Raw genomic sequence first — 16,166 nt, 5'->3', positions numbered from 1 at the left:
AGCACTACACTTACTGGGCCCCCATCTCCCTGGGCTGATCGCCAGATTCCCCCCAACACCACAGAAGCTTCTAATGTCAAAACAGCATGTAATTGAAATCTACAACTAAATTCAATTGGGATAAATTGATCCCAGAGTTTTATAGATCTCTTAAATTTTACAGTGTATTCCTAAATTTACTATTTCATTTACTGTTTATAACAACTTTATGGTGCAGGCTTTTTTAATCCATGTTTGTAGATTAAGAAAAGGATTCAGAACCATTCAGTGACATGCTAAGAACTGCATGGCTAGAAAGTGGTAAAGCTGAAACTAAAACTGAGGTCTTCTACCTCTGTGTGCATTGCCTCCCAGCATCTGCTAAAGTCCTGAGTTCTAGGACAACTTAGAGAATTTAGAATTTAGAGACAGGCCAAGAAGCTTGACAAATTGTATTAGAGATTTCCAAACATGAAAACTGGGTTAGAAGAACACGGCAAAGCTTCTGGCAATATGGCAAGTTAAAGGGCTCTAAAAGGGCCACTCTCCCCCATATCTATAGAAAAATCTGTAACAAAGATGAATATTTTAGTACATTCTTGAAAGAAAGAAAGGGAAATCACTGGAAGCCAGTAACAAAAGCAAAAACCAAACCCAGATTGGCAGGTGAGAGCAGATGGCCCAGAGCTCCTGGTAGTTTCAGCTGGGACTTTGGCCTTCAGAACTGGGGCTGACCTTCTAATGTCCACCCCAAGGACAGGAGCTGTGATTTAGACCTGCATGAAGCAGGGAGCCAAATTAAACTCCCTGGAGTCTGAAAGGGTTCAACTGCTATAAAGAGCAGATTGGAAAATTTCTTCCTACCTGCCAAGAACACACTTTTCATCTATTTGAGTTCCTGGAAAACATCAAACACCTAGGCTTATGCCACTGGGACGTGTGGGATCTGAATTTACACTACCTGGTGTTGGTAGCACGTTCCAAGAATTAACAGTAAAAAACCAGTCCTGGATCATTACTCCCTAAGGTTCCAGGAGTAGCAAATGCAAAACCTAGTCAGCAAGGTTTTCTTCAGTCCAGGATCCATATAAAGCCCATCTTTTAAAATGTTGAAAATTAGTTAATGTAACAAAAAATACAAACCGTGCAATAAAATGAACTATTCACAAAGAGAGCCAGCAGATGCACAAATAACTATATTAACACTACAAAAAACTAGAAATGACAATAATCTGAAGAATTTATATGAATGATTAAAAAGGTGAAATAATAAGAAAAAATAGAAGCTACAATGAAAAGATGGAACACTGTGAGAAGAAACAGCCATATATGAAAAATAGCAAAATACAAATCCTAGAAAATGGAAAATAAAGGCACAGAAATTAAGAACTACATGGGTGGGTTAAACAGCAAGTTTAGTCATAGCAGAGGTGAGAATTAGTGAAACTGAAGATTATGTCATGAAAATCAATCAGAATTTAGCCTGGTGTGACAAAAAGATAAAAAATATAAAAGAACTGATTAAGCAAGAATGAGGATAGAGTAAGTCCAACATACCTCTAATAGGAATTCCAGAAGAGAGACTAAAAAGAATGAGAGAGAGGCAATATTCAAAGGAAGAAGGACTGAAAATTTTCCAGAATTGAAGAAAGACATGAATCTTCATATTGAAGAAACACACCAAGTCCTGAGCAAAATAAATAAAAATAATATCATTTTTAACATGATGTCCATTTCTTTATGCTTATAGGTCTTTTTAAGTTCTCTATTTTTTCTACACCTCCTTTCTTGGTTTAATTACTATTGACAGCTCAATTTCATGGAATGAATGAATTAAATATAAAAGATAAGATCATAAATTAATGAAATAAAAACAAAGAAAGTAGATGAAAATAATCAAGGCAATGCTGCCATTAATGAAGTATCATTATAAAAACAAAAATCAATGAAGATGGTCAACAAAAGAAAAAATGATTCTCTGAAAAGACTAACAAAATGGACAAGGCCCTGGCAACACGGATTTGTAATTTTATAGTTAAAGTTATTTTTTCCTGCAAACTTTGAAGATGTTATGCTATACCTAGCTAAATTATCATTCAAGAGTATATTTTAAGTATTATATATATTTAAGAAGGCCAATATTCAGGACTGAGAGTATTTGTAACCCACAGATCTTCACTGAAATAGCTACTAAAATAGATACTTTATGAAGAAGTGGACAACTTGCTGTCAATATGTAATAAAATATATTACACGTAGACACATCATGCAAAGAAATGGCTATGAGACCAAAATTATTAGTAGCAAAAATAGATTCCACAAGAAACTGAATTATAAAGACACAAGCAATATGAAGAATAAAAGAGGGGATATAACAAAAGAATGTTTTCTAACTGTAATACTATAAAATACTAGCTTTTTTCCTATGTTCTTTTTTCTGGTTTTGAGTACATTAATTTATCAATCTTACTTATTTTTTTTAATTTAGGCACTTAAGTATACACACATACTTTAGGGAGTAATATACAAGCACAAAAAGAGAACCTACACGGAGAAGATGGAGACTTCAGCAAAGGCTAAATTTCTTCTCAGACCCTGACACCCAACGAACATAGACGAAGAGTGACACCCAGTGGCCAGTCAGAAGGCAGCATGCAGAGACTTCCACTGCTTGCTTGCGCGGAGTTGGGTCATTCCTCTGAGCTCAAAACCCATTCCTCGGTTGCTGTGATTCAAGGAGCTCTGATATCTGGAGAGTGCTTTGGGGATATGCAAGGAGCCAGTTCCCCTCTTCTCCTTGTGCCACCCCTCCCTGTTTTCTGGCTCATTTGCCCCTTCTCTACCAATTGTGCAATCTCTGGTGCATTGGGTCCCACAACTGACAAGGCACAGGAGAACATCATAGTCCACCTCACACAACACGGAGGACACTGCTCTTCAGTGTGAGAGGACCCCTTACAACTAAGCCAGTGAAAATGTGATGACTGAATTAATTCAGTAGTGCTGACTTACTGTTATTTGAGGTAAATTAGCGTGAGGTGCAAAAGTCCAAATACAAGTTATGAAAATGACACCTGTCCCCAATATCCTATTAAAACTGCCTCTCAAGATCACCACCCACAACAATGGCAATGGCACAAACAACAATAAGAACAAGTGCCTGTGGATCATACACACACACACACACTGTGCCAGGCACCATTCTAAGGGCTTTGTGTGTATTATTAGCTCATTTAAAGTCACAGCAATCCTATTAGGCAAGTGCTAACATTCTACGTTTTACAGATGAGAAAACTGAGGCATGGAGAGATAAATGAATATGTCCAAAGACACAGAGCTGGTAAGCCAGTGCAGGCACAAGCTGCACTCACATGCTCATGAATGCCTTTTGGGCAGCCTGACTCCGCAACTCTGTAAGCCATTTAGCTACTGTGCTTCCGGAAGACCTCCCAATGGCCAGTCCAAAAGGCCTTTCCTCACTTGGCCCTGCTGTACCTCTCTGATGACAGCACAGGTGTCAGCCCTGCCTCCCCCTCAGCTTGTTCCTTATGCTCTGTGGCTCCTCTGTCTCCTCTCTGTGTTCTCTCTTCCTCTGCTCTGTAAATGGAGGCACCCTCCAGGGTTCTTCCCCCATTCCTATTTTCCATCCTCTTTGTTCTTTCTCCCTTTCACTGGGACTTCTCACCAGAATGTATTGGATTTAACGTCAGGATTTAAAATCACCAGGACATCTAATGAGAGCTCACTGGATTTAACGTCAGGATTCTAAGGTTCCAGAGGGAAGGCCTTGGGTTCAGCCCCTTCACCCCTGGGGTCCTCAGTTCCCCCTGTGGTAACATGAAGGGGTGGCTCAGAGCAATGTTCTCACCTTGGCTGCCCACCAGCCACACCTGGGGAGCTTTTATCAATATCATTGCCCAGCCCCCATCCAGACCAGTTACATGACAGCCTCTGGAAGCAGAACACAGGTATCCATATTTGTAAAGCTCCTGGAATCTTTGACTTCCTGTCAATTGGTCTTCAGTAGTGGCCTCTCCTCTCCATTCTCACCCTTTTCTAAGTGCCACCCTAGGCCTCTCGCTGGTCTCCTGCCTCCAGATTCCCCCTGATGATGCATGCCTCCCCCAAAGCCAGGTTTCATTTCCTAGAGAAAAGGTCCAGTCATACAATATGTCACCCTTGCTCAGAGACATGCAGTGGCTCCCCATTCTCCACCAGGTTAAGGAGAGGGCACTGACACAGGCATTCCCAGGTTTCCAGAGCATGGACCCACCTTTGCTGCACCATGCCCTTCTGGACATGGTGATTCATGACACAGGGCATTTCATGTTGAGAGATGGCATGTCTGGGAGCTGGGCTAGGGGCTGGGGTGGGCAAGGGACAGGATGGCCGACAGGAGTTGTTTCTGACTCCAAGCGACCCTTCCATTCCTGCTCAGCACCAGCGTACCTTCTCCAGGACATGCCCTTCTGGTAACTTCCTCCCAACTACATGAGTCGTTCTTCAAGCACTGAGTCACTTTCCTACCTATGACCTCTTTTCCCATCAACATCTGTTGAAATATTTTACATTGTGCAAAGCTTAATTCACATGTCACCTTCTTCATGAAGTTCTCTTGATATCCTTTTCTTCCTTACAAGTCCCGATAGTTCTCCATACCTCTCCAGGAGCTCAGTGAGTGGTCTTCCTTGTTTATAGTTATTTGGACTCCCACATTTCTACATAGAAAAAAATAACCTTCTGTCTCCTCCTCTCCCCACGAAGGGCAGGGCTTACAGGGAGCTTCTGCCCCTTGGTCTGCTCTCTTCATTGGCTATTTCCCACAAGAGAAAGAATTTCAGTCTCTGTTCAGATCCTTAGACATTTCTTGGGCCACATTTTCCCAGTGTGGGGCGCAATGTTGTGTCAATGTTAGGAGCCAACTCTCCCTTTCCCCATGTACTTCCTGAGCCCAGGCTTTCTACTGTTTCCTATCCCCACTTAGGAAGCCCACTCCAAAAAGATGGAGCAATACCCCATATCTCTGTCCTTCCATGACAGGGTGGGTGGAGCAGGCTGGTCACCTTCTCCTGATTGGCCAGGCAGATGGGTCTGCTCCTCAGAACCAGCCTTTCTGGATTCAAGGCAGAAAAGAGTAAGAGAAAGACTCTGCCCTCCTAGCCAATGCTGAAGTCACACATTGGTATTCAGCTTGAAAGCTGAATGAGTGAAGATCTACATGGGACCTACCTCCCAGCCCTAAGTGGGATCAGCATGCTGCCAATCTATTGCTCCCCGTGTGTGCCCTTCCTCTGAAGGGGTCCTGTTGGTTAGACAGGGTGGGTAGCAGGATCCAAGTACCAAAACCACACCCTCAGTGCCTAACAGCACGCCCTTTGTCTTGGAGTTTTGCTTCCCTCCTTGCACAGAGGAAATCCTCAGTGACCACCTGTTAAAATAAACTGAACTGATGCATTCTCTCCTTTCTATCACTCTCTGTATCAACCTCGGTGTCAGAATGTGCTTTTGTGGCTCCATGTTACCAGGGCACCCTCAAAGTTCAACTGCAAATCTCCTCAAAGCGGGGAGGGACCCCTGGGAAAGGCAGCCCAGCTCCAGGACATGCTCACTGTCAATACTCACATTGGGGAATAAGAATCAGGATCTATGTTCCTGGTGGGGACAAAGCCCACTTGTCCTGAACTCGTCGACTTTCCAATGAACCACTGAAGCCCAGGTATGACAAAGCCGATGATCTCAATACTTTCTCCCTGGTAGAAACTCAGTTCATCCTTCTCTCCTGGCTCATAACCCTTCAAGGCCTTACAGCGTCCTCTGCCTGTGGAAAATAGCACACAGATCAGCTACAGAAGACATGAACAGCTGAGCTTCCCATCACCTTCCAATGCAATAGAAAATGAGGGGTTCCCAGATTTTAGAATGTCAAGGACCAGTAACATTTCACTCCCCTCCCCACCCATAAATTGGCAGGAATGACTCAGGACAATTGGCTTTTCATTTTGCCAAACTAGGACATATTTTTAAAAGAACTACAATCCACTTTCACCAAAGAAAAGATGTTTTAACAAACACAAAAAAAAGATTCTCAGATAGTGGATATGCCTTAAAAATGAATAAACATAGCTTATGGGAAACTGGAAAGCTCACTGTATTGTCCTGGTTTGTCTGATTTTGCCAATGTCATGTAAATGCTTTGTCATGGTTGGCACAAATCCACAGACCAGTGTGTGAGAACCACTCGACCAGAGAAGCTCTCCATGTCCTTCCAGCTCCTTTGGCCTCTATGACCCTCAGTCTCCCCAACTGGAAAATGGGTATAATAAGAATACCTGCTGCTTATAAATATTAAAGAGAATCAAAGAGTTATAGTGCACAATGTCTGGTACCTGGTCAACCCTCAGTAAACATTAGCCTCATTACCACTGGTGGAATAGAAAGCTGCTAATGACTTAGAAAGATCTAAAAGACTCCCTTTCTGACTATGGTACTCAGTCTGATAAACTGCCTACCTAGGATCTAGCAATGACCTTTTGATGAATGTTTTTCTGTCCAGTTTACAAAGTACAATTTGTACTCACGTTCTCAGGTCTTCTCAAGAGCTTCAAAGGGCACAGAAACTATCAGAATCCCCTTTTCCCAGATTACAGAGGGAGAGAGAGGGTATGAGATTTGCCTAAGGATCTTATGCATGGCAAAACTGGGTCTAGAGCTTAAATCTTCAGGCTGCTGGTTAGCCTCTCTATTAATCCTACCCTGGTGGAGATAAAGGCTTTTATGTGCCTCGGTTTCCATATTTGCTTTAGCTTCTCTGCTAAAGCTACTAGCCTATTTTTTCTGACATTTTTGGTCAAGTTTCTAGATTGTGTTTTCAAGATCAGAAATTCTCACTGTTCTGTGGGTTGATGGGCTCTACCATGTGTTAAATATCTACATTGTAAGAGAAACTGTACAAAGTGATTTATGGATGTCATTTTGTTTGATTCTCATAACAACATTAAAGTTGGTTTTATTGCATCATTTTACTAATGAGGAAATTGCAATATAGGGCAGGTGGATTGGCCAAGATCACACTGGTTTTAAGTCCAGGAGCCAGAATTTGAACCCAGAACAGACTTCAAAGCCTTGCGTTCTAACTACAAGGCTGTACTGCTTTAGGAAGCTAAAAATCTTGTTTGTCATCAATAATTGACTAGATCTGGGGTCTGGGTTCCATAATCCTTCTGTTTCTTTTTTTGTGTTATTTGGGCTCAGCACTTACAAAATTGTACTTTGTGGTAGGAGTGTGTGGGAGTGGGGTGAAGGGGAGTTCTAAGGATGAAGATGAACAGAAGGTATTTCTAGATGTCTAAAAAGTGGTGGACTTCATCATCCAGTAGATATGGATCTACAGTACTTACAGATATGTGTGTGTATACACACATACAGAGATTACTTGTGTGTGTGTGTGTATAATTCATTTATTCAATAAATTTTTACTGAGTACCGTTATGTGCCAGACATTTCTACTCTTCCTAAATTCAAAGTTAATTTTACAAAACTCTAAGGGAAATTAGAAAATGTTTTGACCAGAGATTGAAACAGGCAGCCCACAGGCCGCATTTGGCTCACAAAACATTTAATTTGGCCCACAACAGGCTCTTTTTTCACTCATATATCTTAAAATCCCTAATTATTCCTGCCATTCCCTAACACCTTCCATCCAGGCCCTCTAGCATCTGTGTGTCCTGCCCACACCTGCAGGCATTTGTAGCTGCCCCCTGGATTGAGACCTCTCATTTTACAGGCAGGAAAAACCATGTGCACAGACAGAAACTGGCTTCCCTCAATCCAGTTCTTAGCAGAGATGAGACAGAAATTCACATCAACTGACTCCAAACCTGCAGATAAAATTGAGAGGCAGGATAACATTATCTCCCTAACAATACTATGTTTTTGACTCAGCCATACCAATCTGATAGGAGCCTGTCCAATCCCTCTTCCTGGAAAGGCCACAGCTTCCTGGATAATTCTTTAGGAACCACCTGCCAACGAAAACATGGGGTTTGCAAACACAGATTTCAAAAAATTGCAACAATGAACAGAACAGTCCATCAGAATAATGATGATGATGATGAGTATTGTTTTTTCTCTTATTTAAATGATGGCAAACGTTTATTGAGAACTTACTTTCTACCAGGACCTGTGAAAAGGTGAGAAGTTAGCAGACCTGGGATATTTTGTGGCTCCGAAAGTAGTTTGTCAGTTAAATAACTAACAAACAATCCCTTTACATTTGAACTGTCAGATGTCTGCCAGAGCCACACAGGTCCATGGTGTGGGGTAATGTTTATTGTCAATCTGTATATTTAAGTTTATCATATCTTCCAGCAGGAATCTGGAACACTTAAACTTTAGTGTGAAAAGCATCTTCTGGGAAGTTTATTTAAAATGCAGATTCCTAGACTCAACCCCAAGAGAGTCTAAGGAGGCCCAGATAAGTGGTCCCCAGTCCATACATGGGGAAACACTACATTGGCGGTCATGCGGTATATTTGCTCCTAGATACAATGCCAATGTGAAATTTAGAGTTGTCTCCAATTTCATCAGATTGTTAAAATTCTTGATTGTTAAAAAAGAAAAGAAAAAGACAGAAAGATAAAGACCCACCCAGAATCTGTTCTCTCCTCCACACTATGGATGCCCATATATGAAAGAATGCCTACTCTGTTCTGTGCAGACCTCAGTCTGCTCTGGGACTTGCTCCCAGGAGGCAGATGGCTACTCACTGGTGGAAAGGGAGAGGCAGAGGCTCCAAGGTTGACACCAGTACCAGGCCCCGCTGACCTGTCACCAAAGACACGCCTTCCAACTCGGACCCTGCTTCTGCCATCTTCACTGAGATTAACTCATTCTTGCAAAGTGTCAAGCATTCCCCTTCCTTCTCGGCTGGTGGAGTCACAGAGCACAGGGCTCTGCAGAAGAAGTGGCCTGTGGATAATGAAAAAAGCAATGGCTTTCTAAGGAGTAGCAAGAAGTGAAAAGGGATTATCACACAAAGTAATGTTTCTATCCAGAGCTGGAGTACTTTTCTTCCTCAAAGTAAAGTAGACATTTCACAGGGGAGACACTAAAAGAGGCCTTATGATCCCCAGAAAACTGATACCAGGAAGAAAAAAGCCATTGAGAGGGAATTCAGTTAAAACAGACACCAACATTTCTAATAATCTATGAGAAAAAGGCTTAATTGGGACTTTATCTTGAAAAAGAGATGAAAACTTGTGAAAATATATTTATATTTAATAGAATTTCATTTATTGTTGCAACCTCATGATTAAAATTAGAACCAAAAAAGAACTGATTAAATTAGTTTGGGTGAATATAATTACTCCAATAAGTTTTATAATAGCATGATATTAAATTCTTTCCTTCATGTAATATTTGTGCAATGCAATCATAAGAAGAATCCTTTTTGCAAAAATATCATATGCAAATCTGGCTCTTTCCATGTGTCTGTGATGTCATCAGGCCTATCCACCTCATAGTTGTTAATTGGTAGATGATAACATTGATTGGACTCTCACCTATAAACAGATCAAGAGGTGCTCCAAGAGGTTCCTCAACATCACTTTCCTCAATTTCATAAAAAACTTCAAGTTTTGCAACATTTGCAACTTTATTTTACAATCAAATTTTATCACATGTTTAGAAAAGTGTTTCTCGATTTTGGGTAGACATTAGACTTACGTGGAAAACTTTCCAAAATATGACAATACCTGGGCCACCACCTTCAGAGATTTAATGGGCCTAAGTGGAGACCTGGCACGGATATCTTAGTAAAACTCTCCAAGCAGTTCTAACATCAATCAGTGAGACTGACCAGCACAGCTGTTCATGTAATGTCAGTGTTGAACTGAGAGGAATGTTCGAAGTACTATTATAACAGGTGGGTTCATTTGTGAACATTCCATGTTTGAATGATTTTTCCCTCCCTTTGCATCCTGCTTATTTCAGGGCCTCTGGTAGCAAATATCTGAATAAGATCCCATCTCTATCACTATGCTGCACTCACCTTCCTGTATCAGGAGTCCCAGGTATATTGTTTCCAGGTGTTTATCATCTACAGACACTTGGATCTCTGTATCCTCCACCAATATGCAGTTGAGCCAGTACTTGTGGTCAAAGAGGAGATGTTCCAGACACATGGATACGTAGCCTAAGAAGTCAAGCCAACAATATTTCTGAACAAAATGATTTCTGACATAGCTGAGCACAGAAGAGAGTGAGAAAATTCCTTCCTGAGCTTGATTCCCAGACCACAAGCCCCAACCTGCCATTTAACTGGAATTAAAACAGCGTAAGAGGCAAAGCTAGACATTTTCTAGAATGAGTTGAGTCTTCTCAACATCTGTTGGGAAATACAAGACGTTTCTAAATGTTATTTACTATTTCAACATATTGTGGGTTTCCATAAATGCATAATGAGATGACCAAAACCAACTGCCTTTTTCTAATACATCCATGGAGGTCTCCAAGTTTGCAGTGTTGACTATGGGGGTTCCTAGTGCCTCCTTAAAGTTCTCCTGACCTGAGGTTCAAACCACTGTGCCCTTGATGATGCAATGCCTGAGGAGGTTCTACATGGTTCCCCCTCAGTGAATTTCAGGAGTCAGGATTTGCTTCCACCCACCAGCTCTGACACTGCCCCTCCTCCAACGCCCAGAAGATCTCTCTGGTAAAAGCAGACTAAAAACTATGTAAATTGTAAAACTCTAATAATTATATATAGTATTTTAAACATGGCCATAAGCATGAACTACTCGTATTGCTTCTCTTGAGGCTTTTTCTTTTTCCTAAGATGCAAAAGCCTGTTTCCATCCTGACTGTCCATTGCGCTGATCTAGGCCTTATGTATCTTCCATAATTGCACTTTTGAATTTTAGTGTGCACACAAATCACATGGGGATCTTATTAAACTACAAATGCTTAGTGAAGGTCTGAGATAGGGTTGAGCTTTTCCTTTTTTTTTTTTTTTTTAACAGATCCTATGTGCTGCCAACGCAGCCAGTCTATGGAGCACAGTTTGAATAGTGAGGATGTCTGATGGTCAGGAAGGAGATGTGTAGTGCGGAGAGCAGATCTCCAGACCATAAGAGGAGAAGTTATTATACCTTATGTTTTCCAGTCATGAGTCGTCTTGACCCTCCACCCCTGCACAAAATCTGTCCTTGTGTATGTCGGCATGGAGCCCAGCATTTTCTGGGAGATATAAAACATCCATCAAATTAGGTGACCTCTTGTTTTTTTTTGACTTCACTTTAACTTCCCCATTATAAGTTGTTCTCTCTGGAGAAGGCAGGTGAACAATTTCCCACCACGGTGGAACTGATGCTGCATCCCAGTGTCCTTCTTTACCTTCTAGAAAACGCTGCAGCCTTAGGTTGCTATAAGCAGATAATTTCTCTATTTCTTTTTTAACTCTTTTCCAAATACATGTGAAAAAACACCTGGAACTTTGCTGTTGACTATGTTGAGCAGCTATTTTGATCTTACTCAAGATTAGTTCCCAATAGTTTAAAACACACACACACACTAGCACCAAGTTCACATCTATTTCAGTACTTTGAACTTAGTAGATGACCAATAACTGTTTTCCAATTGATTGGTTATTTAATAAAAAAGGATCTCCCTGGACACAAAAAAGCAAACTTCTTCATATGGCATTTTAGAATAATAGTTAATATTTGCTTTAGATTTAGTTTGAGGCACTTTGTGATATTTCAAAAGTTAACCATCTTTTTTAAGGCTCTATTTCTCTTAATTACCAGAGCCAGGCCAATTCCTTAATGTCAAGCCCTACAGATTGGCTAAACTGTGGAGGAGGTCATCCTCCACCTGCTTGCTTTGTATCATACCTAAATTAAGGTAGGTGGAGAACTTCCAGATTTCCTCCATGGTCTTGAAAGTGATGAGAAACTGGGCCCTCTGAGACTGGACACTGACCAACCTTGCTGAGAGGTCCTATGTAAAGGAAACAATGAGTCAGCCTGGGATGACAGAAGTGTCCCATTAGCAAGCTCGTATATAGACCAAATACTCTGTATGAACTTCTTGATTATGGCATTGATTTTTACATCACCAAAAAATGGAAACAACTTAAATATTCATCAATAAGAGATTGGTTAAAATGGAGTACAATTTATCCATAAAGTGAAATATTGTATTATGCAGCCACAGAAAAGAAGAAAGAAGCTCTTTGTGTACTGATATAGGCTCCAGATATAATACTGCTATACAGCAGCAGCAGCAAAAAGAAGCCAGGGAATAGAACTATGTGCAGAGAATGCTACTTTTTGTGTTAAAAAAAAAAAGTGTATGTGGGAGGATAAAGGACGATGATTCATAGAAGGCATCTTGAAAACAAATTTGATTGTGAATCTATGTCTAATGATTATTTTTATTAATACAAAGCTGAAAACACAAAAACCAAAACACACAAAAATAATCATCCCTAGTCCCTATTCCTAAAGATCATCAATGTTAACACCTTCATGTAATAACTTTGAATCTTTTTTCCTATACAAGTTTCCATATAACTATTTCACGTACATAGAATCACATTGCATGAATTATTTTGCAATCTTCTTTTGCTGCTAAGCAATATTTTGCAAAGCATCTTCTATGTCATCACAAAGTTTACACCATTCTTAATGGTTACATGTGCCATTGTTGCATTAACATAATGAATTATTATCATTTTCTTATGGTTTCATGTTTGGATTGTTTTACATTTTTTAAAATCCTAAATGGTACTGTGATAAACATCTTTATAGCTAAATCTTTGTGTACATTCTTAATTGTTTTAACACAAGTATTTCTAAGAGGTGCAATTGGAAATGCAAGGATATGCACATTTTCAATCCTAAAATGCAGTCAACAGTCACCCAACTGTCCCCCAGGAAGGCATTCCAATTTGAATGCTCACAAGGAGAGCTAGAGGAAGACTATAAGCCTCTTGGGGTTTGTTTTATTTTGTTTTGTTTTGTTTTTTTAGACGGAGTCTCGCTCTGTCGCCAGGCTGGAGTGCAGTGCAGTGGCACAACCTCGGCTCACTGCAACCTCTACCTCCCAGGTTCAAGCGATTCCCCTGCCTCAGCCTCTTGAGTAGCTGGGACTACAGGCACCCACCACCATGCTTGGCTAATTTTTTGTATTTTAGTAGAGACGGGTTTCACCATGTTGGCCAGGATGGTCTCGATCTCCTGACCTCGTGATCCACCCACCTTGGCCTCCCAAAGTGCTGGGATTACAGGCATGAGCCACTGCACCAGGCCCAGTTTTTTTTTTAATACCTAAAAAATAAGCAGGTCTGAATCACTGCCGAGACTTAGTTTTCCCTTAAATCTGTTGTTTGTCCAAGCCTCTGGAGTTGACTATAACAAGTGATGGTCAGAACATCCCTCCAACAGGCCAGGTCCTGTCATCAGTACCAACTCCAGAAGCTCTATCATGAGGGAAACTTAGAGGAAGAAGAAGATAAAAGAATCCAGAAGAATAGCCCCAGTTCAGTAAAATCAGAACTCTGGGGTTCCTTCTGCCATACCAAACCCCAGGAGGCCCCAGATCCATCATTAGGGAAGGGGTGCTAGGTAAAAATCAACTTACAGAGAATTTACTACATCCCGGGCACTTCACCCAGAGCTTTATGAGCAATATGTCATTTAACTCCCACAAAAGCCCTATGAAGAGAATGCAGTGACAGTATTTGGTCCATTCCAAAATGTGCTTTTATCACATTTAACCACTTCTGAACTAAAAGATAAGGAAGTATGTCATCAACCATAACTGGCAGCATTTGTTTTCTTTCTTGGAAGTACATAAAATAACAGTGCATTTTATAATCAATGGCATCTTAGATCTAATGAAAAATGGCATTATCCCGGTTGTATATTCAAGAGGGCCAAGGCACAGAGAGGTTAAGTAAATTGTCCAAGGTCACCTTCAGGGAGTAAGTTGCGGAGCCTTGATTAGATTTCAGATCTAGCTGACTCCAGGCCTCAACTTTAACCCACAAGTATGTCTGACTCAAGCTTAAGCCCAGCAGACCAGTTTTTTCAATCAACCCTGCTCCTGCCATACCAAATGAGACTCAAAATAAAGGAAAATCTACAGTACCAATAGCAGCCAGTGTCTCCCAGTTCCTGAATTCCAGGTATTAAAAAAATAAAATAAAATTCAAAAAAAAGTAGCTGTTCACTCTGATGGTAGTTTCTTTTACTGTGCAGAAGCTCTTTAGTTTAATTAGATCCCATTTGTCAATTTTGGCTTTTGTTGCCATTGCTTTTGGTGTTTTAGACATGAAGTCCTTGCCCACGCCTATGTCCTGAATGGTATTGCCTAGGCTTTCTTCTAGGGTTTTTATGGTTTTAGGTCTAACATGTAAGTCTTTAATCCATCTTGAATTAATTTTTGTATAAGGTGTAAGGAAGGGATCCAGTTTCAGCTTTCTACATATGGCTAGCCAGTTTTCCCAGCACCATTTATTAAATAGGGAATCCTTTCCCCATTTCTTGTTTTTGTCAGGTTTGTCAAAGATCAGATAGTTGTAGATATGCGGCAACATTTCTGAGGGCTCTGTTCTGTTCCATTGATCTATGTCTCTGTTGTGGTACCAGTACCATGCTGTTTTGGTTACTGTAGCCTTGTAGTATAATTTGAAGTCAAGTAGCATGATGCCTCCAGCTTTGTTCTTTTGGCTTAGGATTGACTTGGTGATGTGGGCTCTTTTTTGGTTCCATATGAACTTTAAAGTAGTTTTTTCCAATTCTGTGAAGAAAGTCATTGGTAGCTTGATGGGGATGGCATTGAATCTATAAATTACCTTGGGCAGTATGGCTATTTTCACGATATTGATTCTTCCAACCCATGAGCATGGAATGTTCTTCCATTTGTTTGTATCCTCTTTTATTTCATTGAGCAGTGGTTTGTAGTTCTCCTTGAAGAGGTCCTTCACGTCCCTTGTAAGTTGGATTCCTAGGTATTTTATTCTCTTTGAAGCAATTGTGAATGGGAGTTCACTCATGATTTGGCTCTCTGTTTGTCTGTGATTGGTGTACAAGAATGCTTGTGATTTTTGTATATTGATTTTGTATCCTGAGACTTTGCTGAAGTTGCTCATCAGCTTAAGGAGATTTTGGGCTGAGACAATGGGGTTTTCTAGATATACAATCATGTCATCTGCAAACAGGGACAATTTGACTTCCTCTTTTCCTAATTGAATACACTTTATTTCCTTCTCCTGCCTGATTGCCCTGGCCAGAACTTCCAGCACTATGTTGAATAGGAGTGGTGAGAAAGTGCATCCCTGTCTTGTGCCAGTTTTCAAAGGGAATGCTTCCAGTTTTTGCCCATTCAGTATGATATTGGCTGTGGGTTTGTCATAGATAGCTCTTATTATTTCAAGATATGTCCCATCAATACCTAATTTATTGAAAGTTTTTAGCATGAAGAGTTGTTGAATTTTGTCAAAGGCCTTTTCTGCATCTATTGAGATAATCCTGTGGTTTTTGTCTTTGGTTCTGTTTATATGCTGGATTACATTTATTGATTTGCATATGTTGAACCAGCCTTGCATCCCAGGGATGAAGCAACCTACAGAATGGGAGAAAATTTTTGCAACCTACTCATCTGACAAAGGGCTAATATCCAGAATCTACAATGAACTCACACAAATTTACAAGAAAAAAACAAACAACCCCATCAAAAAGTGGGTGAAGGACATGAACAGACACTTCTCAAAAGAAGACATTTATGCAGCCAAAAACCACATGAAAAAATGCTCATCATCACTGGCCATCAAAGAAATGCAAATCAAAACCACAATGAGATACCATCTCACACCAGTTAGAATGGCCATCATTAAAAAGTCAGGAAACAACAAGTGCTGGAGAGGATGTGGAGAAATAGGAACACTTTTACACTGTTGGTGGACTGTAAACTAGTTCAACCATTGTGGAAGTCAGTGTGGCGATTCCTCAGGGATCTAGAACTAGAAATACCATTTGACCCAGCCATCCCATTACTGGGTATATACCCAAAGGACTATAAATCATGCTGCTATAAAGACACATGCACACGTATGTTTATTGCGGCACTATTCACAATAGCAAAGAGTTGGAACCAACCCAAATGTCCAACAACGATAGACTGGA

The 16,166-nt window shown here is 40.6% G+C and overlaps 1 protein-coding gene across 12 annotated transcripts in view; it reads right to left on the bottom strand.

The window, feature by feature from the left end:
- Nucleotides 1–16,166, bottom strand: part of SH3TC2 (SH3 domain and tetratricopeptide repeats 2) — a 209,878-nt gene that overhangs the window by 176,721 nt on the left and 16,991 nt on the right. For all 12 annotated transcript variants that reach the window (XR_010121865.1, XR_010121863.1, XR_008658873.2 and 9 more), the window contains exons 4-8: nucleotides 11,871–11,976; nucleotides 10,028–10,171; nucleotides 8,745–8,946; nucleotides 7,927–8,000; nucleotides 5,602–5,797 (exon numbers count right to left, since the gene is read on the bottom strand). Coding sequence is in view for 6 of the 12 variants with exons in the window: in XM_063643223.1 (XP_063499293.1) it covers nucleotides 5,602–5,797; nucleotides 7,927–8,000; nucleotides 8,745–8,946; nucleotides 10,028–10,171; nucleotides 11,871–11,976 (722 nt within the window). In the remaining 6 variants the exon portion in view is untranslated. The remainder of the gene's footprint in view (nucleotides 1–5,601; nucleotides 5,798–7,926; nucleotides 8,001–8,744; nucleotides 8,947–10,027; nucleotides 10,172–11,870; nucleotides 11,977–16,166) is intronic.

The sequence above is a fragment of the Symphalangus syndactylus genome, chromosome 7 (assembly GCF_028878055.3).
Source record: "Symphalangus syndactylus isolate Jambi chromosome 7, NHGRI_mSymSyn1-v2.1_pri, whole genome shotgun sequence".
Taxonomy (NCBI): domain Eukaryota; kingdom Metazoa; phylum Chordata; class Mammalia; order Primates; family Hylobatidae; genus Symphalangus; species Symphalangus syndactylus.
This window is presented reverse-complemented; position numbering and strand designations above follow the sequence as displayed.